General features: G+C 44.5%; 1 protein-coding gene and 1 long non-coding RNA gene across 3 annotated transcripts in view; one reads left to right on the forward strand and one right to left on the reverse strand.

The window, feature by feature from the left end:
* LOC134603136 (uncharacterized) overlaps window positions 1-22,405 on the reverse strand; it is a 364,337-nt gene that overhangs the window by 299,819 nt on the left and 42,113 nt on the right. The gene's annotated exons all lie outside the window — the stretch shown is intronic.
* PCSK6 (proprotein convertase subtilisin/kexin type 6) overlaps window positions 1-22,405 on the forward strand; it is a 190,339-nt gene that overhangs the window by 140,038 nt on the left and 27,896 nt on the right. For both annotated transcript variants that reach the window (XM_063448814.1, XM_063448815.1), the window contains exons 13-15: window positions 14,622-14,758; window positions 19,076-19,255; window positions 21,679-21,781. In XM_063448814.1, coding sequence (XP_063304884.1) covers window positions 14,622-14,758; window positions 19,076-19,255; window positions 21,679-21,781 — 420 coding nt within the window. The remainder of the gene's footprint in view (window positions 1-14,621; window positions 14,759-19,075; window positions 19,256-21,678; window positions 21,782-22,405) is intronic.

Raw genomic sequence — 22,405 nt, forward strand, 5'->3', positions numbered from 1 at the left:
AGAAACCCTCCTCAAGAAAAGCAGAGAGGCCCGGATCACTTTCCAGGGAGCCGACTTATCCATCTTCCAGGACCTGGCACCAGCTACTCTACAGAGGAGGAGGGAGTGGAGGCCCATCACGGAGACCCTGCGGGACGCAAGTATCCGATATGCTTGGGGTCACCCCTTTAAGCTACTAGCATTCAAGGACGGCAGAACACACGTTCTTCAGCCAGGAGCGGATCCTCGACCGTTCTTTGTGGCCCTGGGCCTGCCAGCACCTGAGAGAACCCCAAGCACGATGTCCGGCTCCGGGGACCTGCAGCCCCTGCCAGGAGAATGGCAGTTAGTCGGAGAGTAAGGTACAGGGGTACAACCACCTTCAAGAGACAGCGACTTGCCCACTTGACTTGCACTGGGGGGGCCCGGAGTCTCTGGCGTTGGGGGGGGGAGTGGGAGAGGCGCTCTGGTACCGGGACTGGGCGTTCGGCTGAGCCGGCCGGAGAGGGCTTGGACACGGAGCTTTGAATACACCATGCAGCCCCCTTTGGGAGGGGGGTTAAACAGCACAAATGGGAAAAACTGGGGGGAGAAGCAGACAAAAAAAAAAAAAACGACAAAGGGGGGATCACTATCACACAGAAAAACATAATGGACGAGGTAAACTGTATGTGTTCTTTAATCCCTGATGGCAGGCCTTATACATTAGCAGGTGCGGCGGCCCATGGAGGCATGGCACCGACCAAGCGCAGGCAAAGCCCACAACAGATGGCCCCGTGGGCCCACCCCGATGGTTCCCTACCGTGGAGTTGTCATGGCCGGCAGCGGCCGACTCCCGGAGGTATAGTGGCTCTCTCGCCGGGCTCCCCATTACCTACAATACACTTGTGCCTACCGGAGCGAGTACTTGCTCGTCCTGATCTAACATAGTGCCAAGCTTAACACCTACTTGACGAGCACAGGCCCGCCTAAACTACCCCGGGAGCATCAGGGCAGACAGTCTAGAGAGGCGATTGGGGCTACACGTGTAAGACTGCTGCCGTGCGCCCGGGGAAGAAGCAGGGGGGCGCGGGGAGAGAGCCGAGGCAACTTATTGCTCCAGACAGGCCTATAGCCTATGGGTCCGAGGGACAGGCGCCACTTAGCCGGATGGGACGGGTTCATGGGAAGAAATGTGGATGCTATGCCTCAATTGTCAATTGTGTACATATTTTTGCGTTACATGCTTTTTTCCCGCACATATGCTTAACTACGGTGTTTACAGGTGTACAAACGGTGGTCCTGCCTCCGGGGGCTGTAGTTGGACGCCCCGGCATTAGATAGACTTCACACCTAGGTGTACTGGGGTTGATGGCCTCCTAGTCAGGGGGGGAGGATCCAGGGGAAGTAATGGATGCAAAATGCCCTAACTGTGAATCTGTCTGAGGGATGCCCATCTTCACGCAATTGCGCTTACCCCTATCGCAGCTAAATACGCGCACTGCAGTCCCGCCACAACAGGAGCGGTAACTGAACGCACTGACCTCAGAAAGGCCCAGGGCCTACGGAGACGGGAGGTACATAGCCCATTAGCTAGACGGGGCGGGTGTGTGAGAATAGGTGCAGGTGATATAACCCAATGGCGCATAGATACTGGAGATTCTTAGTTTCCCATACATGCGCTCAATACGAAAGAGTACGCATGCGGCTGCCACGTCATGTCAAAGGCGGTAGGCGGGAGATTGGGCCCCAGCAACACATATAACCCATACATAGCCTAAAGGTATAGGTAAAAATTGCTCATGGACTAGATGGGGCAGAACCACGGGTAGAAATAGAAATGTATGTACTACACCTCAATAGTGAAATATGTAAGGGCAACATCTATAGTGAAGGTAATGCGCCCTAATTGTGAATAGCTATTGGTGATGCTTGCTTCTCCCCTCACATGCACTCGCCCCATCGCATACGAGCACGCATGTAGCGCTCACGCCATTACAAAGGTGGTAGACGGGCGACCCGGCCCCAGTAACACATATTACCTAAAAGGTACGGGTATATATTGCCCCCTGACCAGGTGGAAATGAACCATGGATAATAATATATGTAACATACCTCAATGGTGACTAAGTATTAGTAATATCTATTATGTAGGCATCACGCCCCAATTGCAAACTGATATTGGCGATGTTTACTTATCCCATACATGCGCTGCCTCTTACTGCCCCCCCCCCCCCCCCCCATCTCCCACATTGGAAGTCGCGCTCCTACCCCCTCCTTAGTGGAGGTTCTTCTCCTATAGAGGGAAGACCTCTTTTGGACGTACCCGCTACGTCTCAGGACTATCTCTGGCCCCACAGAGTCACACAATTTTGTCCTACCCTGGGACGCACACACACACTCATAAGGGAACACGCATCAACATGATATATAGCGACACACGCGGTGCGGTCCCACCACGGCACTGACACCCGTACCCCATACGGAAGCCGCCGATGGGCGGGATATGGACACGGGGACGACACCTCACACAGGACTGGCGATTAGTAAGTCCAGTCATCTCATTTCTCTTTTTCTAGACTCTTCTCTATTATCTTTCTTTCTTTTACCCCCTTCCCACCCCGCCCTATCCTCTGCGACGGGCTCAGCAACGAAAGAGCACTCTAACGAATCAATACTCAGTAAACACGGCAGCAACGGGGAGGATGGGAGAATGTTGCCATTAGACGGTGATGAGCGGCCAACACCACGATGGGAATGGCCCTAAAACTGCTCTCCATAAATGCTAAGGGTTTGAACGCCTCTAGAAAGAGGCGCCTAATGCTTAGGGAGATAAAACGTCTCAACCCTGATGTGGCGCTAATACAAGAGACTCACCTCTCTAAGAACACGACACTTCAAATTAGAGACCGTACATACTCCACATCTTATGAAGCCAGATCACATCGAAAGATCAACGGGGTGGCTATCCTAGTGCACAATAGATGCCCGTTCCACATACGGTCCATAGAATCAGACCCTGACGGAAGGTACATTATCCTCTCAGGGACACTATATTCACACCATATGCATGTCGTCAACATTTATGCCCCTAACACACCAGACCCAGCATTCTGGGAGACAATGACGGAAAAAATAAAGGCCCTTCCCCACGGTATGATACTCATGGGGGGCAACTTTAATGCAGTTCCGTGCCCAGCGGTTGACAGAAGCGCCAAGGCAGGGATGCAGAGGTCACAGGGCAGGGGGGGGTCAGGATAGGCTACTTTACAGCTTCGTCCAGCGCACTGGTTTGATTGACGTGTGGCGGGCCCAACACCCCGGGGAACTAGATTATACTTTTTATTCTGCTCCGCACGGCACCTATTCGAGGATCGATTACTTCCTGGTGAATAACACGACCATGGCAAAAGTAAAGGAGACGACAATCGGATCTATTACGTGGTCCAACCACGCCGATGTCACCTTAACACTAGACCACCTCTGCACGGTGGCGCCATGGAACTGGAGGATGAGCGCCCACCTAATGAGGGATGAGGGAACCAAAGCAGAAATACGCGCTGACTTACAAAATTACTTTGCTGAAAACGAAACGGAGGACGTAACCCCGCAAACCATATGGGCAGCCCACAAGGCAGTGATCAGGGGCACCTGCATTAAGCTGGCGACAAGGAAGAAGGCACAAAAGACCAAAGAGGTTACACGACTTCTGGAAGAACTGAGAAAGGCGGAGCAAAAACATAAAACCGCCCCCAACCCCCAACTCATGGAGCAAGTACAAGGGATCAGACGATCCATCACCACTTTACTGATGGATGACTCCATCAAGGCACTTAATTGGACGAAGAGAACATACTATGAACATTCGAACAAGATGGATACACTATTGGCCCGAACCCTACGACCGCGTCAAAATAGAGCCCCGATCACTACAATCAAACATGGAGACGGAACGATGAAAAGGACCCCCGCAGAGGTCGCGCAAGTCTTCACCGACTATTATACGCAACTCTACAATCACTCGCCAAGGACACGAGCGTCCCAGGAAGAGGCTACTGTACAAATGCAGAATTTTTTACGGGACCTAGAGCTCCCAAAACTCCCGACAGCAACAGCACAACTTCTGGACGAGGCAATAACGAGGGAGGAAGTGGACAGGGCTATAGCAGGCCTGAAAGGTAACAGGGCACCGGGACCAGATGGCTTCGATGGAGCGTACTATAAGGCCTTTCGGGAGGAACTATCCCCGCGACTAGCACGAGTATTTAACGACCTCATGGAGGGCGGTAGCACAGAAAGCAGTATGTCCCTAGCTAACATAATACTCCTTCAGAAACCAGGCAGGGACCCACTACTCCCTGACAATTACAGGCCTATATCGCTGATTAATCACAACGTCAAGATACTAGCGAAGATACTTGCAGAACGACTGAACCCCGCACTGAACACTTTGATCCACCCGGACCAGGTGGGATTCGTGCCTGATAGGCAACTATTTGAGAACACCCGGAGGAACATAGACCTCATCTGGCGCCAAAGGACCTCTACCACACCAACACTCCTGGTATCATTAGATGCCGAGAAGGCCTTCGACAGAGTCGAGTGGCCATACCTATTCGACCTCCTGAAATATCTGAACTTTCCAGAACGATATGTACAAGCCATAAAGGCCATGTACGATCACGCCTCCGCACAGGTTAAGATTGCAGGAGCCGGGCCCCTTTCCCCCCTTTTGTTTGTACTGTCACTAGAGCCACTAATGCAAGCTATGAGACAACACCCTCTGATCACAGGGATAAAGGTGGCGGGGCAGGAGTTCCTTGCCTCTGCCTATGCAGATGACGTAATGTTGACCCTCACGAGACCCACTGAATCCATGGCAGCGCTCAGAGGCCTACTAACACAGTTCGGTGCGTTTTCCGGATACAAGGCGAACCTGGAAAAATCAAGCGCCCTCCCGATCGGAATGACGGCAGAAGACATAGCGACCATACGAGAAACCCATAACATTCCGATAGTACGAGACCACTTAAAATACCTAGGGGTACGCCTACCCGATGACCCGAAGAAACTTCACCTCTTGAACTACACTCCCCTGATCAGGACACTCATACACGATATGGAAAGATGGCACGACAAACCCATATCTTGGATAGGACGCATCCACACGGTAAAGATGAATGTATTACCAAGAATTCTATTCCTCTTCCAGGCGTTGCCAGTCAAGTTGCTCAAATCCGACCTAGCGCACCTTCAAAAAGCAATAGGTGATTTCATTTGGCAGAACCACAGACACAGGATCTCCAGAAATATATTATACAAACAGAAGCAAAGAGGGGGGTTGGGCTTGCCACACCTCTACTCATACTATCTAGCGGCACAGCTGGCACAGGTCGCCATGTGGCATACACCCCTAGAGAGGAGAAGATGGGTAGATCTGGAGTCACTCATGACAGGGTCCGACCTCCCACAGTATCACATGTGGGTACGCAGAGAAGATAGACCTATCCTGAGAACGACATGCCCAGCTATCCTGAACTCCCTGTCAATCTGGGACGCACATGCTCACAGGTATAACCTAACATCAAAATTATCCCCCTTGACCCCCATACTGAGGAACAGGGCTTTCCTGCCAGGCTTAGCAGCTAGGGAATTCGCTAACTTAGAGACAGCAGGGATCCAGAGGATCTGCCATATGTATGAACATAAGAAACTAGTACCCTTCGACCAACACCAACAGAGAACGCACCTTACCCCCACTGACTTCTTCCGGTATATGCAGCTGAGAGATGTCCAGCGGCCAGACGTTAGACAGGCAGCGACAGGACCTATGACATTTTTTGAGAGAATGTGTCTTAACGAATCCACGCGGAAAGGCTTAATAACTACGATGTACACACACATATGCTCAGAAACAAAGGAGTAGGGCCCACTAACATACACAGAGGCGTGGGAAAGAGATCTGGGGGAGGTGCTGGAGGGGGAGGATTGGAGGGACATCTGGGAGGCAAACCACAACGTATCCATCTGTGTAACATTACAGGAACAATCCTACAAAACAATGTTTAGGTGGTACACCACCCCAGTCACACTACACCGCATGAGACAAACACCCACCGATGATTGTTGGAGGGGTTGCGGACACAGGGGCACATACCTTCATATGTGGTGGGAATGCCCCAAAGCTCAATTATACTGGTCTCAGATACACCGAGTATTGTATGGAATATTCCATAAAGCACCTGACCTTGACCCCTGGACATACCTCCTAAACAGACCCATAGATAACTGGACGAGGGAGGAACAAAAATGAGTACATAAAATCTCTCTGGCGGCTAGGAGAGCGATGGCGCAAACTTGGTTACAGACGGAATTACCCAACACCCAGAGAGTAATAGGTAACATTAAGGAGGTACACCTAATGGATAGCCTAACGGCCAGAATGAGAGGGACCACATCTAAATTCGACAAATTGTGGGAGCCTTGGCACGACTATGTTCTTCTCACTCCCCCCTAGATCATCAGCTTCACAAAAACCTCAAATTAAGCGACAATTACAAGCCGTGCTGGGACGTCGCAGGGGACCTACATCCCCCCCCCCCTCCCCTTGTTCTCCCTTGCTTTTCTTCTCTCTCTTTTCTCCCTCTGCGTCCTCCCCACCACCCGCAGACTAGGGGTGGGGAGAACATGGGGATCCTTCTCATAATCTCCAGAACACTAGCGAATAACCACACAACACAACTCAGTACATGATCGGTACTCAAACTCGAATTGCTAGACAAATAGGCTGGTACAAAACTACTGGTGAGGCCCCGAGTAGAGGGACTAGACGTTCTGGCCCATTGAGTTACGGTATGATCCGTAAGGTCATGTTATGTTTTTTCTAATGTTTTATAATGGTTTCACCTATACAACGTAAAGAAGGAAAAAATAAAAAAAATGCCTTGGCGTACTATGACGATCATAGCATTATTGTACGGGAGGACATTTCACAGCATAACTGTACAGCCAAAAATGATGTACTCATTATGAATATGTTTTAGCGGCTTCTGCGCAAGCCCATACAATGTCTGACGCATCACTATGTATGCCAAGCTGCAAAAATAAAGTATTCAAAAAAAAAAAAAATATGACTAAAGGACAAGATAAAGGAATGTCCAACTTCTGTAACTCCCTGTTCAAATGCCACAACCGGACTGTTTGACTTATAAATGATTAAAGAGCTTATCACAAATTCAGCACCTTCTGCCAAGTTTGTCATTATTTTATTTAGTTATGACCTTGCTGAATTGGCTGTTTACAAACACTGTGCACGCTTGACCGCATTCTGTGTCTTCTCTTGCACATAGGTACCCTTTGAATACTTGTTCCAGAAATGGTCTAGAAAACTGAATCCCCCATTGGCGTTAATTCGATCCTTAGACTAAATATCTTTTGTGTTAAGCTGGATCTTGTGGTTTTTTAAGTCTTTGAACTGGACCTTTATTGTAGAAGTGATTGTACTGGTGGTGCCTCTACCTTGGTTTTAGTAGAATCTCTGGATGCTTGTAGCTCATGATAACTGTCATACATGCAGTCTGGCTGGTCTACCGAGTTGGTGGATCTGCAACATGATTCATAGCAGGGACAGGTCTGAAAGCTGAAGAGCACCAGTTGACTCTTCACTCAGCATCCTGGGGGATATGAAAATTTGATAGTACTGCCAGAGACCAAGAAAAGATTAGGTTTTCAGTAAAAAATAAAAATGAAAAAACATCTGAACAGGGTTGGAGAGATGAGATACTGTGCGGTCATGTTTTTAGGTAATTGGCAGATCATATTCACTGTACTGAAGTGTTGGGCAACTATGTTGAGTATGTGTCCATATTCAGATTACTAGTAAATAAACTGTATGTATGAAGCGGTCATATGACATTGGGAATCATGCACAGTGATAAACATTTAATGTCAGTCATATGAGTGATCAAGCAACACTGTTATACACAGAAGACAACTGGACAAGCAAAGGATGAGGACCGAGAAGTTTAAACGTTTTATAGTACTGAAAGGACCTACTAGAGTTCATTTTGCAGCAGTGCATGTCTTGCAGTACCATTCATTACAAGGGTGATTTATCAAGGCAAAAACGGGTGAGATTCTGGGACAAAGATGTACATAAGAAACTTTAACGGAAACCAATTGTCTGTCAACATCCATCACTTTGCAGCTAAGATAGAACCTGTTTTGTCTTGATAAATTTTCCTAGATGTTTAAAGTGCACTTGTCTGTGTCATTCTCTGTGATTGTATAGATTGTTGTAATTGCCATCCAGTATATATGGAAAATAAAGCAAAAAAAAAAAAAAAGGCTTATGGTGTAGGATGTCTATACACAAGGTAGGTAGTAAATAAGTGGTATCCTACTTACAATATCCAGAGAAATTACTTTCTCTGGTTTGGAGAGCGTTGGTGGTATTATCCCACTTGGGAAATGCAGGATGAACCATGGTGGGGATAATATCACCAACACAGTTTGTCACTTTATGAATTCTCTGTGATGGCAGTCTGTTAATGACTCTAAACCTCAGGATTCACTGGGCAGTATGTAGTATGTCAACACAGGGTAAAATCACATGGAGATGTTTGACGTGTCTTTGAAGGTCAAGAAACTGAAAATCTAGTACAAACCCCAAACTATTCTTTGTGTGTTTGTATACCTCAAACTATCCTTCATGTATTTATATATTCATCCTGTCAAATCTGACCAAACTTCAGGTTAATAATGAAAATGATGGTAGATTGTTTAAATTTCATTTCAAATAGCCTGAAAGAATTTGAGTTGAATTGCACAATATCTTTGTAGCCAGGGCCAGATTAAGAGCCCAGTGGACCTGGTGCTGACAATTATGATGGGTCTAATTACAGAATCTTATTGACCAAAAACACTAAAACAGTCATACCTCTCAATCGGCATGTATCTGATGGAGTTGGTGTTGGAGGGAAACTCAAAGGATGCAGCCATAAGAAAACACATACTCTATGCTAATCGCTTTATCTAATTTATGCTTTCATCTTTCAAGTAAATCTATACCCCCTAACAGCAGTGTCCAGTGAAGCAGGAAGTCAATGGGCGGGGTAAAGGGATGGGCCACTGACGCGAATCACGTGACCAGAACTGCCAAAAGGGGCGAACATGCCCAAAAAGGGGGCATGTCTGTCTTAAGAATTGGAAGGCCAGCCTGGCATCAGTGTCCCTATGTAGTCAGTCCCCTAGTCTCCCAGTGTCTGTGTCACGATTTCTCCCAGTGTCCCCATGTCTCAGTGTGTCACGGGACACACTGAGACATGGGGACACTGGGAGAAATCGTCACTAGGATACTAGGGGAAACTGAGAGACCTGGGACACTGAGAGACTTGGGGACACTAGGAGACATAGGGGCACTAGTGGAGACAGACATAGGGACACTGGGAGACATGGAGACACTGAGACATTTGGGGACACTAGGAGAAATGGGACCACAGACACTAGAGACATGGGGACACAGACACTGGGAGACATGGTTTCACAGACATTTGGGGAAACTAAGACACTAGGGACACAGAGATATGGGAACACAGACACTGGGAGACATGGGTACACTGAGACATTTGGGACACTGGCTGGGAGGCATAGGGACACAAACACTTGGGGACACTGGGAGACATGGGGGCACTTGTAGACAGAGATGGGACACTAGGAGACATGGAAGCAAAGACATTTGGGGACACTGGGAGACATGGGGACACTAGGGACACAGAGACATGGGGACACAGACACTGGTAGACATGGGGTCACAGACACTAGGGACACTGGGAGACATGGGGACCCAGACACTAGGGACACTGGCTGGGAGACTGGCTGGGAGACATGGGGACACTGGGAGACACAGGGACACTGAAACACAGGCATTGGGAGCCATGGGGACACAGACACTGTCTGGGAGACATGGGGACACCAGGAGACATGGAGACACTGTCTCACAGTATCCCCATGTGTCACAACATCCCCATGTCTCACAGTGTCCCCTAGTGTCTGTGTTCCCGTGTTTCCCAGTGTGCCCTAGTGTCTCAGTGTCCCCATGTGTCCCCTAGTGTCTGGGTCCCCATGTCTCCCTGCTGCCTTTCCCCCATCCTTTACATACCTGAGCTGTAGTCTCTCTGCAGGCTGGGAGCTGCTGTCTGGACTCTCTGTGCTGTGTAGATGATCCCCCGCGGATCAGTAATTAGAGAGAGGCAGGGAGATGATGTAACTTCCTATCCCTGCCTCTCTCCATACACAGTGACCCCTACTGGCCGGTGCTGGTATTGCAGAGTAATCTCCATTTATACTGAGAAACATATTTGCACCGTCACGGCCAGGCAGCCTCAATACCGGTTGTGCCTTAAAATACCAGTCAGGTGGCAAACCTAAGAGTAGTGTGTTAAAATATATATATATATATTTTTTAAATGGGCCTATTCCATAGGCCTGGGCCTGGAGCTGCAGCTCCATCAGCCCCTATGTTCATCCAGCCCTGTTTGTAGCACATATTCGGTTAGGAACTACTTTTGGTTTTAGTTAAAACTGTAAGATAGAATAAACTGTATTTTATTCAATCATTTAATCCCACCGTTCTTCAGTCTATACTATCCTCACTCTGCATAAATCCAAAGAGTGCCAAACACAAATGTCATTCAGTTCACATGTGTCTTTCAAAAGATACCACAACCAATCCGACTTCCTTCAACTAGCTCATACACCAGTGTGTCTCTTGTGGATAGAACATTCAGATGCAGAAAGAGGAGAGTATCTAAGCTGATATAGTAAGTGTGGCGAAACCAACCTCGCCACTATGAGCTGGAGAAGCCTGGTTGCTCGCCTGCTTCCTTTGGACTATGGACCAGACTTTAAAAAGCTTTATTTTACCTGCAGAAAGGCATATTCGTGCCTTTCAGCCGGGGTGTTCAGTAGATTCCAGCTACCGAACAAACTACCGTATGAGGGACCACCTAGGAGATGGAGTGTGCCGTCAATTAACCGCCCAGAAGCTGCGGTTAACCGCAGCTTAATTGATGAACGCTGGGTGGCCTTTGTTCGTTTGCCGACCACGAGGTAGCGGCCATTTTAATCGTGCGAAAGACCAGCGGTGTTCGGCGAGGATTCTATGGAACTATAAACGGACACTTAATTGCACGAACACCGCTGAGCCGTCTGTCGCCTGGGTCCTATCGTACAAGGTTAACCGAACACTGGAATTCGGTATTTCTATGGGAATTGTAGTAACCCAGATAGCTATACCATGGAGCCTATTTGTGTGATTAAAGACTTTGGCTCCATGGCGATTAAACTGTATTCGTGTAGTCTGGGTGCCAGTCACTTAATAATGTGCACCCAGACCTGAGCTATCTGGGGATATGTAACATGTCTGTGTTGGGTGGAATAAAAGTGACTTTATATATTTTAAAGCATAATACTGTATTTAGATCCCCACATGTGTAATGGAGTCTTGTCTTTGTCCTGGGAGGTAATTGGATTACCTCTACAATTATCTCCAGGGCAGAAGAGAGGAAACCAGGATGCATTGTGGGAATGTTTACTGCTGTGTGTCTGTAATTGGTTTATGTCTGTCCTTTGTTACAGTCTTCCATTTGGTCCCCTAGGGGAGTGTCCACCAGGTGGGAGACCTGCATAAATACTGGGCAGGTAGCCCTGAGTAAAGGAGTTGCTGTTTAACCCTGAAGCTGGAGTGTGTCTCTTTCTTGGGGGGAAGGGGACTGTATGCCGACTGCCAGGAGTGTAAGCTGTCCATATTGCTTTTCCTGTTCGGCTACTTCCAGGGTTCGTGTGTCTGCTGTTCGAGAGTTGGTGAATTCGTGCAGTTTGGGAGTTCGGGAAGTTGGTGCTTATGGTAGCTGCTGGTCTATGGAAAAGGGGATTATCGCCTAAACGCATTTTTCCCCTTTTATGCTGAAACGGTCCGTTACAGTAAGATGGATTAAATCTTCTCTCCCAAAGATATGGCATCAAAACAAAACATCTTGGCAAGATAAAGGCTCCTGCTGCCCAAGGGCAGACATATCGTACAGCTACTTGGAGTACCACCTACACATGTACTAATTTGTCTGTATTGAGCTTTTATATCCCTTTATAGTTATTTTTAATTTGTAAAAAATTGACAACAATCTGTGCCCAAGCATACAGATGATGCATGTGCTGTTAAATGGAAACATTCACAGCACTGATTTACAATCTCGATTAGTAATATATGAGGCTTAACATTGAGGAATTAGTTTTCATTTCTCAAGTGTAAAGTGAAAACAAACCTGTGTGGATTTAGGCCCTTAAGGCTTAATGAAGGTCTGTGGCATCAGAACAGTCTGTTCCATAAGAGTCTTGTGCGAAAATAGAAAGGGATACTTTTAAAGAAACATTTAAGTAGTCAAACTGTTTTAAGAACAATATAACAACCTACCTGGGGACCCCTGAGAGCCTGCGACTGCCCCAGATGTAACTTTCACTGAGCTAAGCTCAGCAGTTCAGGAAGGCTTTTACTGGCTGAAAGCGCACTGCATAGTATGGAGAGGCCCAGTGGACTTCACTGTTGCTGGCTCCAGCGGAGGCAGTGGTGGGTGCCTGCAGACTCCAAGTAAGCTGTCACAGCTTTCTTACAGTTTGACGACTTACACTACTTACACTGGAGGTGTGTGAGGGAACTCCTGCCACCATAACCACTACAGAGGTAGGTAGTTATGGTGATGTGAGTGTTGCTTTCAGGACTGAATGGCTGCATGGAGCCACCAAAGCTAAATAAACATATCATATCCTTGTTAAATATCCTGTTTAACACCTTAAGGACTGAGTCAAATGTACACTTTGTAATCAAAACAAAACATAAACAAAACCTGGAATTTGACTATATGTCTGTTCAACCGTATGTCACCTCTTTTATATTCAGTGCACCCAGGGCCGGCTTTAGGCGCCCTGTGCGAAACATCTTCGCAACACCCCCTCTCCCCTGTCATCCATGTATAGTGTGTGTATAGAAGTGTAGTGATTGTATAGGGGATTTATTAAATGAATAATGATTTTAAAAATAAATATTCATTACACACAGGTACAGGCAGACCATTGCAAACACACACAGGTACAGATGGACAGTCACGTACATACAGCCACACATACAGTGTCACAAACACACAGGTACATGCAGATAACCACACACACACACACACACACACAGGCAGACAGCCGCGCAAGCACACAGGCAGGCTGTTCATTATGGAGGTGGAAGCAGTGCAGTTCCTGGATTCTGGTTGATGGGTAAGCAGGGACTGCTTCCTGCTTCCCATGCAGCAATTACCTGGCACTTCTAGCCCCGCCCCACCGTCATTTAGCCCCGCCGCACGCTAAGCCCCGCCCTTGCCGCAATTTAAAAAAAACATTTTTTTATCCCGGGTGGAGAATAATGAAATCCTCTACCCGGCAAGCCGGCCATGTGCTCAGCTCGCACACCCCTAAGGCCGGCCCTGAGTGCCCCCACACTTATATATAATTTTATTCAGGGGAAACGGGACTTTCTTTAACATCAAGTATTTAGCTATGAAATCTAATTTAATATGAATAAAATATAAAAAAATGGGATTGTTTTAGCTCTACTTGACATTTTAACTGTGAATGTCATAATACTGTTTGCTTTTACTGCAATAAAATACACATATATTAAGCGATGTCTCACATGTTAAACAGTAACCCCTATGTACAGGTTTTATGGTGGTTTGTGAAGTTACAGGGTCAAATATAGCATGTTCCATTTTTCTGTTTTTTTCTCATTGAAATTTGCCAGATTGGTTACGTTGCCTTTGAGACCGTATGGTAGCCCAGGAATTAGAATAACCCCCATGATGGCATACCATTTGCAATAGTAGACAACCCAAAGTATTGCAAATGGGGTATGTCCAGTCTTTTTTAGTAGCTACTTGGCCACAAGCACTGGTGATTTCTGGTATCTGGACCCCGGCTTTGTCTTGACTCTGAGTATTTCTGTTATTCCTGTTCTTGTTGTATTAATATGTTAAGTCAGGCCATTCTATGGCTCGGTAATACCCTTCTCGGATACACCTTTTGTGGGTTTCCTCTTTCCTGTGTTGGGGTACAACTCCTGTTGTCAGTTTAGGACCACATTGTGCAACCATTCATTTGCGTATGTTTTCTGTTGTTTTGTTTTTATAGTACATTGTACTATACATGACAAAATATAAACCTGAAATATACTGTGTGTAATTTTTATAGATTCCCCTCTCCCTCAAGCAGTATACAAAGTGCCTCAATTTTTAGATGCCTTTTTATAGCCCAATAATTTCACTCCCTTGTCTGTTTTTAAGCTATAAATCAGGTATATCAACTTTTTTTTTTTTCTGTCGACATTTCCATAGATAAAACATATTTGGACCACATAACACATACTGCACGTACTAAGGCTGAAGCTGATTAAGTGTCTCATGTTCTTGCAACAACTTCTTTACTTATTCTCCCCCACGGAGCGCTCCACTGGCAGTGTGTAGGTTATCCATAAACTGTGTTCTGGACACTTGCCATTTAGGAAGAAGCGAAGCCAATATGTAGTAAAACAATGTACTGCACAAACTAAGCAGCTGTTTTCTTTACAGGACATTTGATTATTCGAATGAAGGTTTCAAGAACTGGGAGTTTATGACCGTACACTGCTGGGGTGAAAAAGCTGAAGGGGAATGGATGCTAGAAATTCACGACATCCCATCCCAGCTGCGCAATCCGGAAACGCAAGGTAAATTAGCATTGGCATGCACATAAGGAGTAGGCACCGCCACTTCCATAAGAAATGCATCTCCCTTATTAGGACCAAATGTGAGCTCTCCAGTAGTCTGGCTGAATCTTTCTGGAAACAGATGATTTTGCTCACAAACGTAAACACATTTCGAGATAGTGTTTTTTGGATTCAGAATGTTTGCAATGCTCTAATTTATGGTAAATGAATTTCCGGTATGAGCCGTTCAGCCCACCCAGCAGCCGATTGCCTGGCTAATGCAATACATACTATACTAGATTTCTAGAATTATTTTATACATATTTTCCTATTAAACCTATGATGAGCAAATTAAATTGTGATTGGCACCTTTGCTAAATAACTGGGTTAAGCAGGTTTCTCATTAGAATGTCCAAGTTCACTCTACCACTTTCTAATGTCACTGGCTTACTAAGGTATCTGGACATCGGGAGTGGGACAGTATCTTCCCAATGTGGTAGTTTGTGGACAAGTTCCATTTCAAACCCATGTCAACATCCTTACACGCTTGGTAACCACGTGTCATTCCTTGAAAACACCAAATTAAAATTCTCATTCATGGGTGAAACTCAGACTGCCATGATTACCCTTACGTTTCTTATTTGTCAACTGCCACAGTAAAACAGAATTTATTTATTTCTTTATGTAAAAAGACACCTGTTAGGTAATTGGGTGGCAATGTTGACAAAGCCTTAACCTGCAAAAAAGTACTCCTTAACTGACTGTCCTGCTGGTGCCAAAGGAATGTATGTAAGTATGTATCTATTTTCGCAAGCTTGACAGTTTTGTGCATTGAAAACACTTTTCCTGTGTGCTATGGCCCCACCTACTGGCAACCCCAGTGTGGCCTTAGTTTAAGGAGACAATACATGCAATCCCACATGATGGTACCTGGACTCATGATATGCCTCTGGACTAGTTTGTGAGAAGATTTACATTATTCCGCTAACCCTATTTCAACATATTCCTAGACAATACTAAATAGTGATTAAACAGGAGTGAACACGTATGGCTCGTTATTTACACAATTTTAGTTTTTGTCTATTTCTGGGATTTTTAAAATTTTTATTTAAAGCTATAAACTTTACATATAGGGTCATATCTATCTTAGACTGTTGGACAACTTCAGTCTGCATCACCAGCTTAATATTTATGTGATTTGTAGTGTAACTAGAGTCTCTTGTCTGTGTCAGCTGGGATGATGGAATGAAAGTAAGAGATATTGCAAATTCTGGATTCATTATGTGAATGAAATATGTACTTAAGTTCACAGAGAATAATCCATCAGTACGTATATTCCACTTATACTACTGTTTATATGTGAACCTGTTGTTCTTCAGAATTGCAGCTGTTTTTTTGAGTGGATCTTTGAAATAATGCCACGCTTAAGGGCATTGATATAACAGCTGCTAGCAGGTGTAATATTGGAAAGATTCTAAATAAAACCGCTGAACACGTTTCCTAAACATATTTCACTATGGTGGGCTGAAAACACCCTGTACACTAACAGCTAAAATTATGTTCAGATGAGTTTCAATCGAATTAACTAGAAGAACTCTGGGAAATGTAAATGTTTTGTTCTTTGACTTTTGGTACCTTGAAAACATACTTGTTTGGCATGTGATCAAGTATAACAAGAAATAGGGATTGTTACATTATAAGCCTACTTTTTAGATCACATTCTGACAGGCTGACTGAACAATGTTCTGGGATACCCCTAATCATAGGTATAGAAAAACAATAAAAAACAATTGATATGATCTTGGATTCTAAGTAGAATCTGACATTGAGACTTGTCTGGGTTCTAATAGTTCCGAAGAACAGGTTAACATGATTTAGTCTTGTTTTAGCAGCTGAGAAGAATGATTCTATGTTACTGGAATATACACATGTATATAATTTAATTTTTTTTTTTTTTTTTTTTTTTTTAATTCTTTATTTTTGTAGTGCATAAGATGGTAACATACAGGCACATGGTACCCCAAAGGCAGTCCACATGCATATTGCAAGATAAGAGTACATTGCATAGGAAACATTAGGGTGTGGTAGTACGATGCACTATTTTTTATATATATATGGTCACGTTTAAATCATGCAGGTTATTGTATAGATTAAGATTCTTATGAGACATCAGTAAATTATACAGGAATATAGCTGAGCACTAGAATTATAAGTTACATGCAGGTAATATGCTTAGTTTTTAGTTAAGTACATGCTTAGGTACGAGCGATTTAATTTCACCCTTTACGCCCCCTAGCCACCCATGGATGCAGAAGGTAAGGCCCAATGAGTACACTGTTAACCCCTAGCCGCTGATAGCTATACATGAAGACATATAATACAGTAAGGCAGGTAGCATTTCGGTATTTTACACTAGGGAGGGTAAGGACTATTCTGTTCATGCTTAGAAGGACTCTTTGCTTCCTGAAAGTCCTGCTTTCTGTGGATTCAGTGCGTTCTCCCTGTTGCCTGATAGACTGCTCGCGGTGCGGCTGCTGTGGGCTGGCTAGCCGGTGCTGTATGGGGTGCTGTGCGACATCCGATTTTCTGGGCTTGGACCTCGGAGTTTCCAAGGGGTGATGTGGTGCAGAGTGAGGGCTGGTATGCTCTGCTGGTCTGGTGGTTGCAGGCTTGGTGCGTTGCGCCTTTTTTTCCGCCGCTGGTTGTTGATCTCTCTCCTTACCGGAGCTGAGAGCCTGAGGGGAGTTCCACAAGGTAAGTGTCCCAGTAGGGTGCCATATTGCAGGTACATGGCTGGAGTCCATGTGTGGTTGATCCCGCAGTGCTATTGAGCCACGTTGGATGCGGCAGTTGTGGGTTAGGTCTCTCCCGCCGAGATCTTGAAGTTTAGTGTGTGTCCTCCGCCATTTTGAGATCCGGCAGTACAGCAAGGCCTCAGTCCTAATCGTGGCGGTCTGGGTGTCAGGGTTTCTGGGTGAGGACCGGGATCACCCCCCCGGTCCAGGGGGGGGGGACGGAGCCGGTTCCTCGAGGGCCCAGGCCCCCGGCTGGGTACTGTTCGCGGGATAGCGGGGCGTCGGCCGTCCGCTCCGCTCACCGCTGGATTTCCCTCCCAGGGGACTAAAACTCGGCAAGTTAGCCTCACCCTGGGTCCAGGGCACTACGCCCGTCGAGGGCCGCCGTTGCCGGTCGGATTATTTGGCCCAAACAGCAGGTTAATCGTGGCAAGGCTCAGGTTTTGCTGGAGCCGGTCCGTCTTGCGACCGTCCAGCTCGGCGGTCCGGCCCCGCCCCCCTATAATTTAATTTTTAATTTATTTTATTCATATTCCTGTAAACCTACAAAAAGATCTTGGCAAAAGTACATGAACAGCGTAGACTAGGTAAAAATGCTAGAATGATTTATGATAGCATGCGTTATATGTTCTCCATTGGACTATCCTGTTGATGTGGTAATTGAACAAATCATTAGGTGAATAGTGTGATGGAAAACGCATTTTATTAGAACGTGAGTATTTAAGTGTCATGTGGACTTCATGATGAGAGTTTTATGCCACTTCTAATGGGAAAGCATTAATTCCCTCCGGATTGGTGTGTGCTCAGTTACTGCCACACCTGATTGGGTTGTGTCCGTTTTGCATGCATTTTAAACAGTTTTGATGTGTTAGATTTTTCCGCTGTGAGCTGTTGGGTCTATTCCAGACCTATAAATCTATCCCTCCCAAATGCTTGTTGACACAGAGCATTTTAGTAAAATCTGATGTTAGGGACGCTTCGCTCAGCCTGAGCAACATGTCACACCGACCTTAGTCACTCAGTTAACACCAGTACCCATTTATTTCATCCTCTGAGATTGTCAAAAAATAGCTTTATTGCAAATGCCTCAAAATAATTACCTCTAAGAGGACAGACGATTCGTTGTATTGCAGCTCAGTGGCGTTTCTCTTGAAAACCACACATAATTAACCTTTTACGTGACAGTGAAAAATATGTAGAGGAGCTAATTATATACCTGTGCTTGAGATTTTTGCTTTAAAAAAAAAAAAACACAACACTTTGTAGACTAAAATATTATATATTAAAATATTAATATTTGATATAATGTATAGTGTGTTAATATATTTTTTACACAATATTTTGATCATTAATTTAACCCAACAGACATCCTAACATATTTTTGTCTTCTCGTTATTAACAAGGCTAGCTCACACATTTTTGTTAGAGCAATGGCACAGTGTTTGGCTGGTTTTAGTTTTAAGTGCACACTTTCACCAGTACAGCCTTTATAAAATAAAGCAAACATTTTGAACCATGTGGGTTTTTTTTTCTTTTGTTTCAGGAAAGCTGAAGGAGTGGACACTAATTCTTTATGGCACGTCTGAGCATCCTTACCATCCCGTCACTGTCCAACATTCTAGATCAAGAATGCTGGATATATCCACTACTGACCTGGAACCCTCTAAAGCTGCTTTGTTCCACAGTCACCTAGAATTTGTAGAAGAGGAAGACGAATATTCTGGTACTAAAACCTTTATATATGAATACATTATTATTACTGTTGTAGATAAATAAGCTTGTACTAAAGAGATGATATATTTACAAATTTTACAGTGGAGACTGACCTGCATGGACATTTGTCCCAAGCAGATATCTCCTGAGGGTACCTGACTCAAGATTTCAGTTCTCTGATGTGCAGTTAAATGCATGTTGATGACTGGAGTTTTGGTGAAATCATGTGATCTGCTTTTTAAGCAGGCTTTTGCTGAAATTCTTAAGTTGTGTTGGACGTACAGGATAGATGTTGGATGTATAGCATTACCATTCTCTCTGTCTCTACTCATTCTCTAGCAGAAGCTCCTCTTAAAGGGACACTATAGAAACCCGGACCATTTCATTGAGATGAAGTGGCCCCCGGTTTCAGCCCTGCAGCTGAAAACATTGCTGTTCTGCAGAATAGCAATGTTTTTATTGCAGGGTTTAAATGACTGTAGTGGCTGTCACTCAGAGTAAATGGGAAGCATTGGATTGAGATGGTCATTCTTGATTATCTCAACCAAGGAGGCGGGTCCAGCTGGGTGAACTAGTGCTTCAAAAGAGAAAAGGTAAGTAAAATAACTAAAAAAATTTTTTCAATGTTTTACTCCTCCCTGCTGGTGGGGGCAGGTCACCTAAATGGCAACTAGCGAACTATAGTGTTGTATTGTATTTGTAACGCTATAGTGTTCCTTCAAGATGTTGATCTAGGTGCCCTAGTATCTAATGGATAGAATCTTACTATACTCCTCTGTTAATCTGGACTTCATTGTAATAATTTGTTCTTGAGTAAGTAAAACATTAAAGCCTAGCATATGCAAAGCAATCTCTACATACATATAGCCACTGGATACCGCAGCCTTATATAATACTATTGAGCTATAAACAGATATATTGGGAGACCTTGCAGAGCTAATTAAAACAATCTCCATGTGCTCATTTTACATGCATTTCATAAACGTCTCAGTGGATATGTGAAAGGGATATCCAGACACAAACAAACCGCTACCAATATAGAGAGGTTAATACACACACATTGACACATTGTCAGGGAAATACTCCCACCAGGAAGCTCCAAACTAGGAGAGCCAGGCTCCCAAGTAGATCCAATAAGTACAACCATGGAGTATAACAGAAGTTGTGTACTTGTTCTTATAAATATGGAATATGCTGGCACTATATAAATACCAGTAATAATAATAATAATAAATACATCGCTAAACTGGAAAATGCATACTAAAATAGTGCATTAATATATCCATGTGCGGTGAGCTTTTGTGTATTTTGAATGAGCATGCATAGTGTGATGTATACAAGTGTGTCGTGTGTACGGTGGGATAGGTGAGTATTTCTGCGAATGCCGTAAGATATTACACAACTATAGTATGTGTTTTATCCCTCTTTATAATCTCACAATTCAGCACCCGTTATTTACACACGGTAACATCACACTCCACCCCACATCCTCCTAATCTTAATTATGTTTTCACAACTTGTGAGAGATGATCGTGTTTTGCATTTGTTTGGAGATTAGTATTTTTAGTAATAAATCTTTGATTATCTTTGAGAACCAACGTAGGTAATACACCAAGAAACAACCTGGAGTTATAGTGGCTGGGTCTGTAGTTAATGGAGGGGCTTGATTTCCCTTCTTAAGGATGCCAAACCGCTCCCCATTATCATTCAGTCTGGCAATTTGCCCCTCCCACCACTCCCTTTTCTCATATCTTTATCTAGGGTGGGCCCTCTTTTATTACAGGCCCACCGCATCGTTGGTTCCGGCACACCACAACCAACTTTTGCATATTACTATATGTCTCATACAGGGACCTTACCTACTTCTAATATGCTCATTACAGTTCTTGATGCCAAGAATATATATATGTGTATATATATATCTCCTACCAAAAATGAATGTATCCCAAGTCCTGGCTATAAAAACTTGCTTATCTTACATTTGTGATATTTAAATTGTTCTTTCACTGCTGCTGCTCCACCTATATATTTTTTAATCCATTTTTTCATTTATTGTTAGGAGAGTGCTTTGTTCCAGTTGCTGATGTCTATCCCATGTGACATGGTGGGGCATATTTGAAAGTAATGGGAATATCCTAGGTGATAAACATTTTTAAACATTTACTTAGACACATACAATCAAATAAGTTGGCATTTTAAAATACAAACCTACATGAGCGTTTATACGTTCAACATAATTCTACTGTGCACTTCCTGAACCAAAAGATCAGAGACCGCTAGTGCCCAAAATACACTGGCAAACTTATGTTTTCTTGGATTTTTGTGTGACTGGACAAATTGGAGCGGTAATTGCAAGATTATAGCCTGTGTGTAACATGGCCATGTTTGCATGAGCTCATTTGAACTGCAGTTAAGAGTGTTTTTCTTTCGTAGGTCCGTGCCACCCAGAGTGCGGCAACAGGGGATGTGACGGGCCTAGCGAGGAGCAGTGTCTGAACTGTGTTCACTATAGTCTGGGAAGTGTAAAAACTGGCAGGTACTATGATGTAGGTTCTTTATAACCCTTCCAGGAACTCACACTGTGAAGGAAATGGCACAGCAACATTTACCCTAAACACGGCCTTTTATTTTTATTTTTTGGAGTGGAAATTATGGTTCCATTCGCAGGTGAATAGTCACAAAGCAGGATAGAACTACAGTCAAATTCCTGCATGATGTGATGTAATTCTTAGACCATTAACCTTTCTTTAGTGCCTGGCAGATCTGTGCAGAAAATGTGTAGCCGGTAGTACTACAATATATTCATGCCATGCTTTATAATGTGCCTTGCAAAAAGTTGTCCTAACAGATATACTGCAGTAAAGTAGTTATATTTAAGTTCAATTTACCCAAACGTAGCTTTCTATTTTGTTTGTGTGTAGCTTTTCAGTCATTGTACTCTGTACCTATCCAGCCATGCACTCCTTTCAATGTTGTTTCTGCTAACATGATAATAGCACAGAGAAAATTTGCCCTGGAAGGACTTTAAAGTGTTCTTTAATTTAAACCCCTGTTTCTGTTGGTTTTATTATGTAGTGGCACAGTGACCACATTTACCTTCACTGATTGTAACGCCAACTCACAGCGCATGAAATATCATTGTAGATGACCACTAAGACAT

This window comes from Pelobates fuscus, chromosome 3 (assembly GCF_036172605.1).
Source record: "Pelobates fuscus isolate aPelFus1 chromosome 3, aPelFus1.pri, whole genome shotgun sequence".
Taxonomy (NCBI): domain Eukaryota; kingdom Metazoa; phylum Chordata; class Amphibia; order Anura; family Pelobatidae; genus Pelobates; species Pelobates fuscus.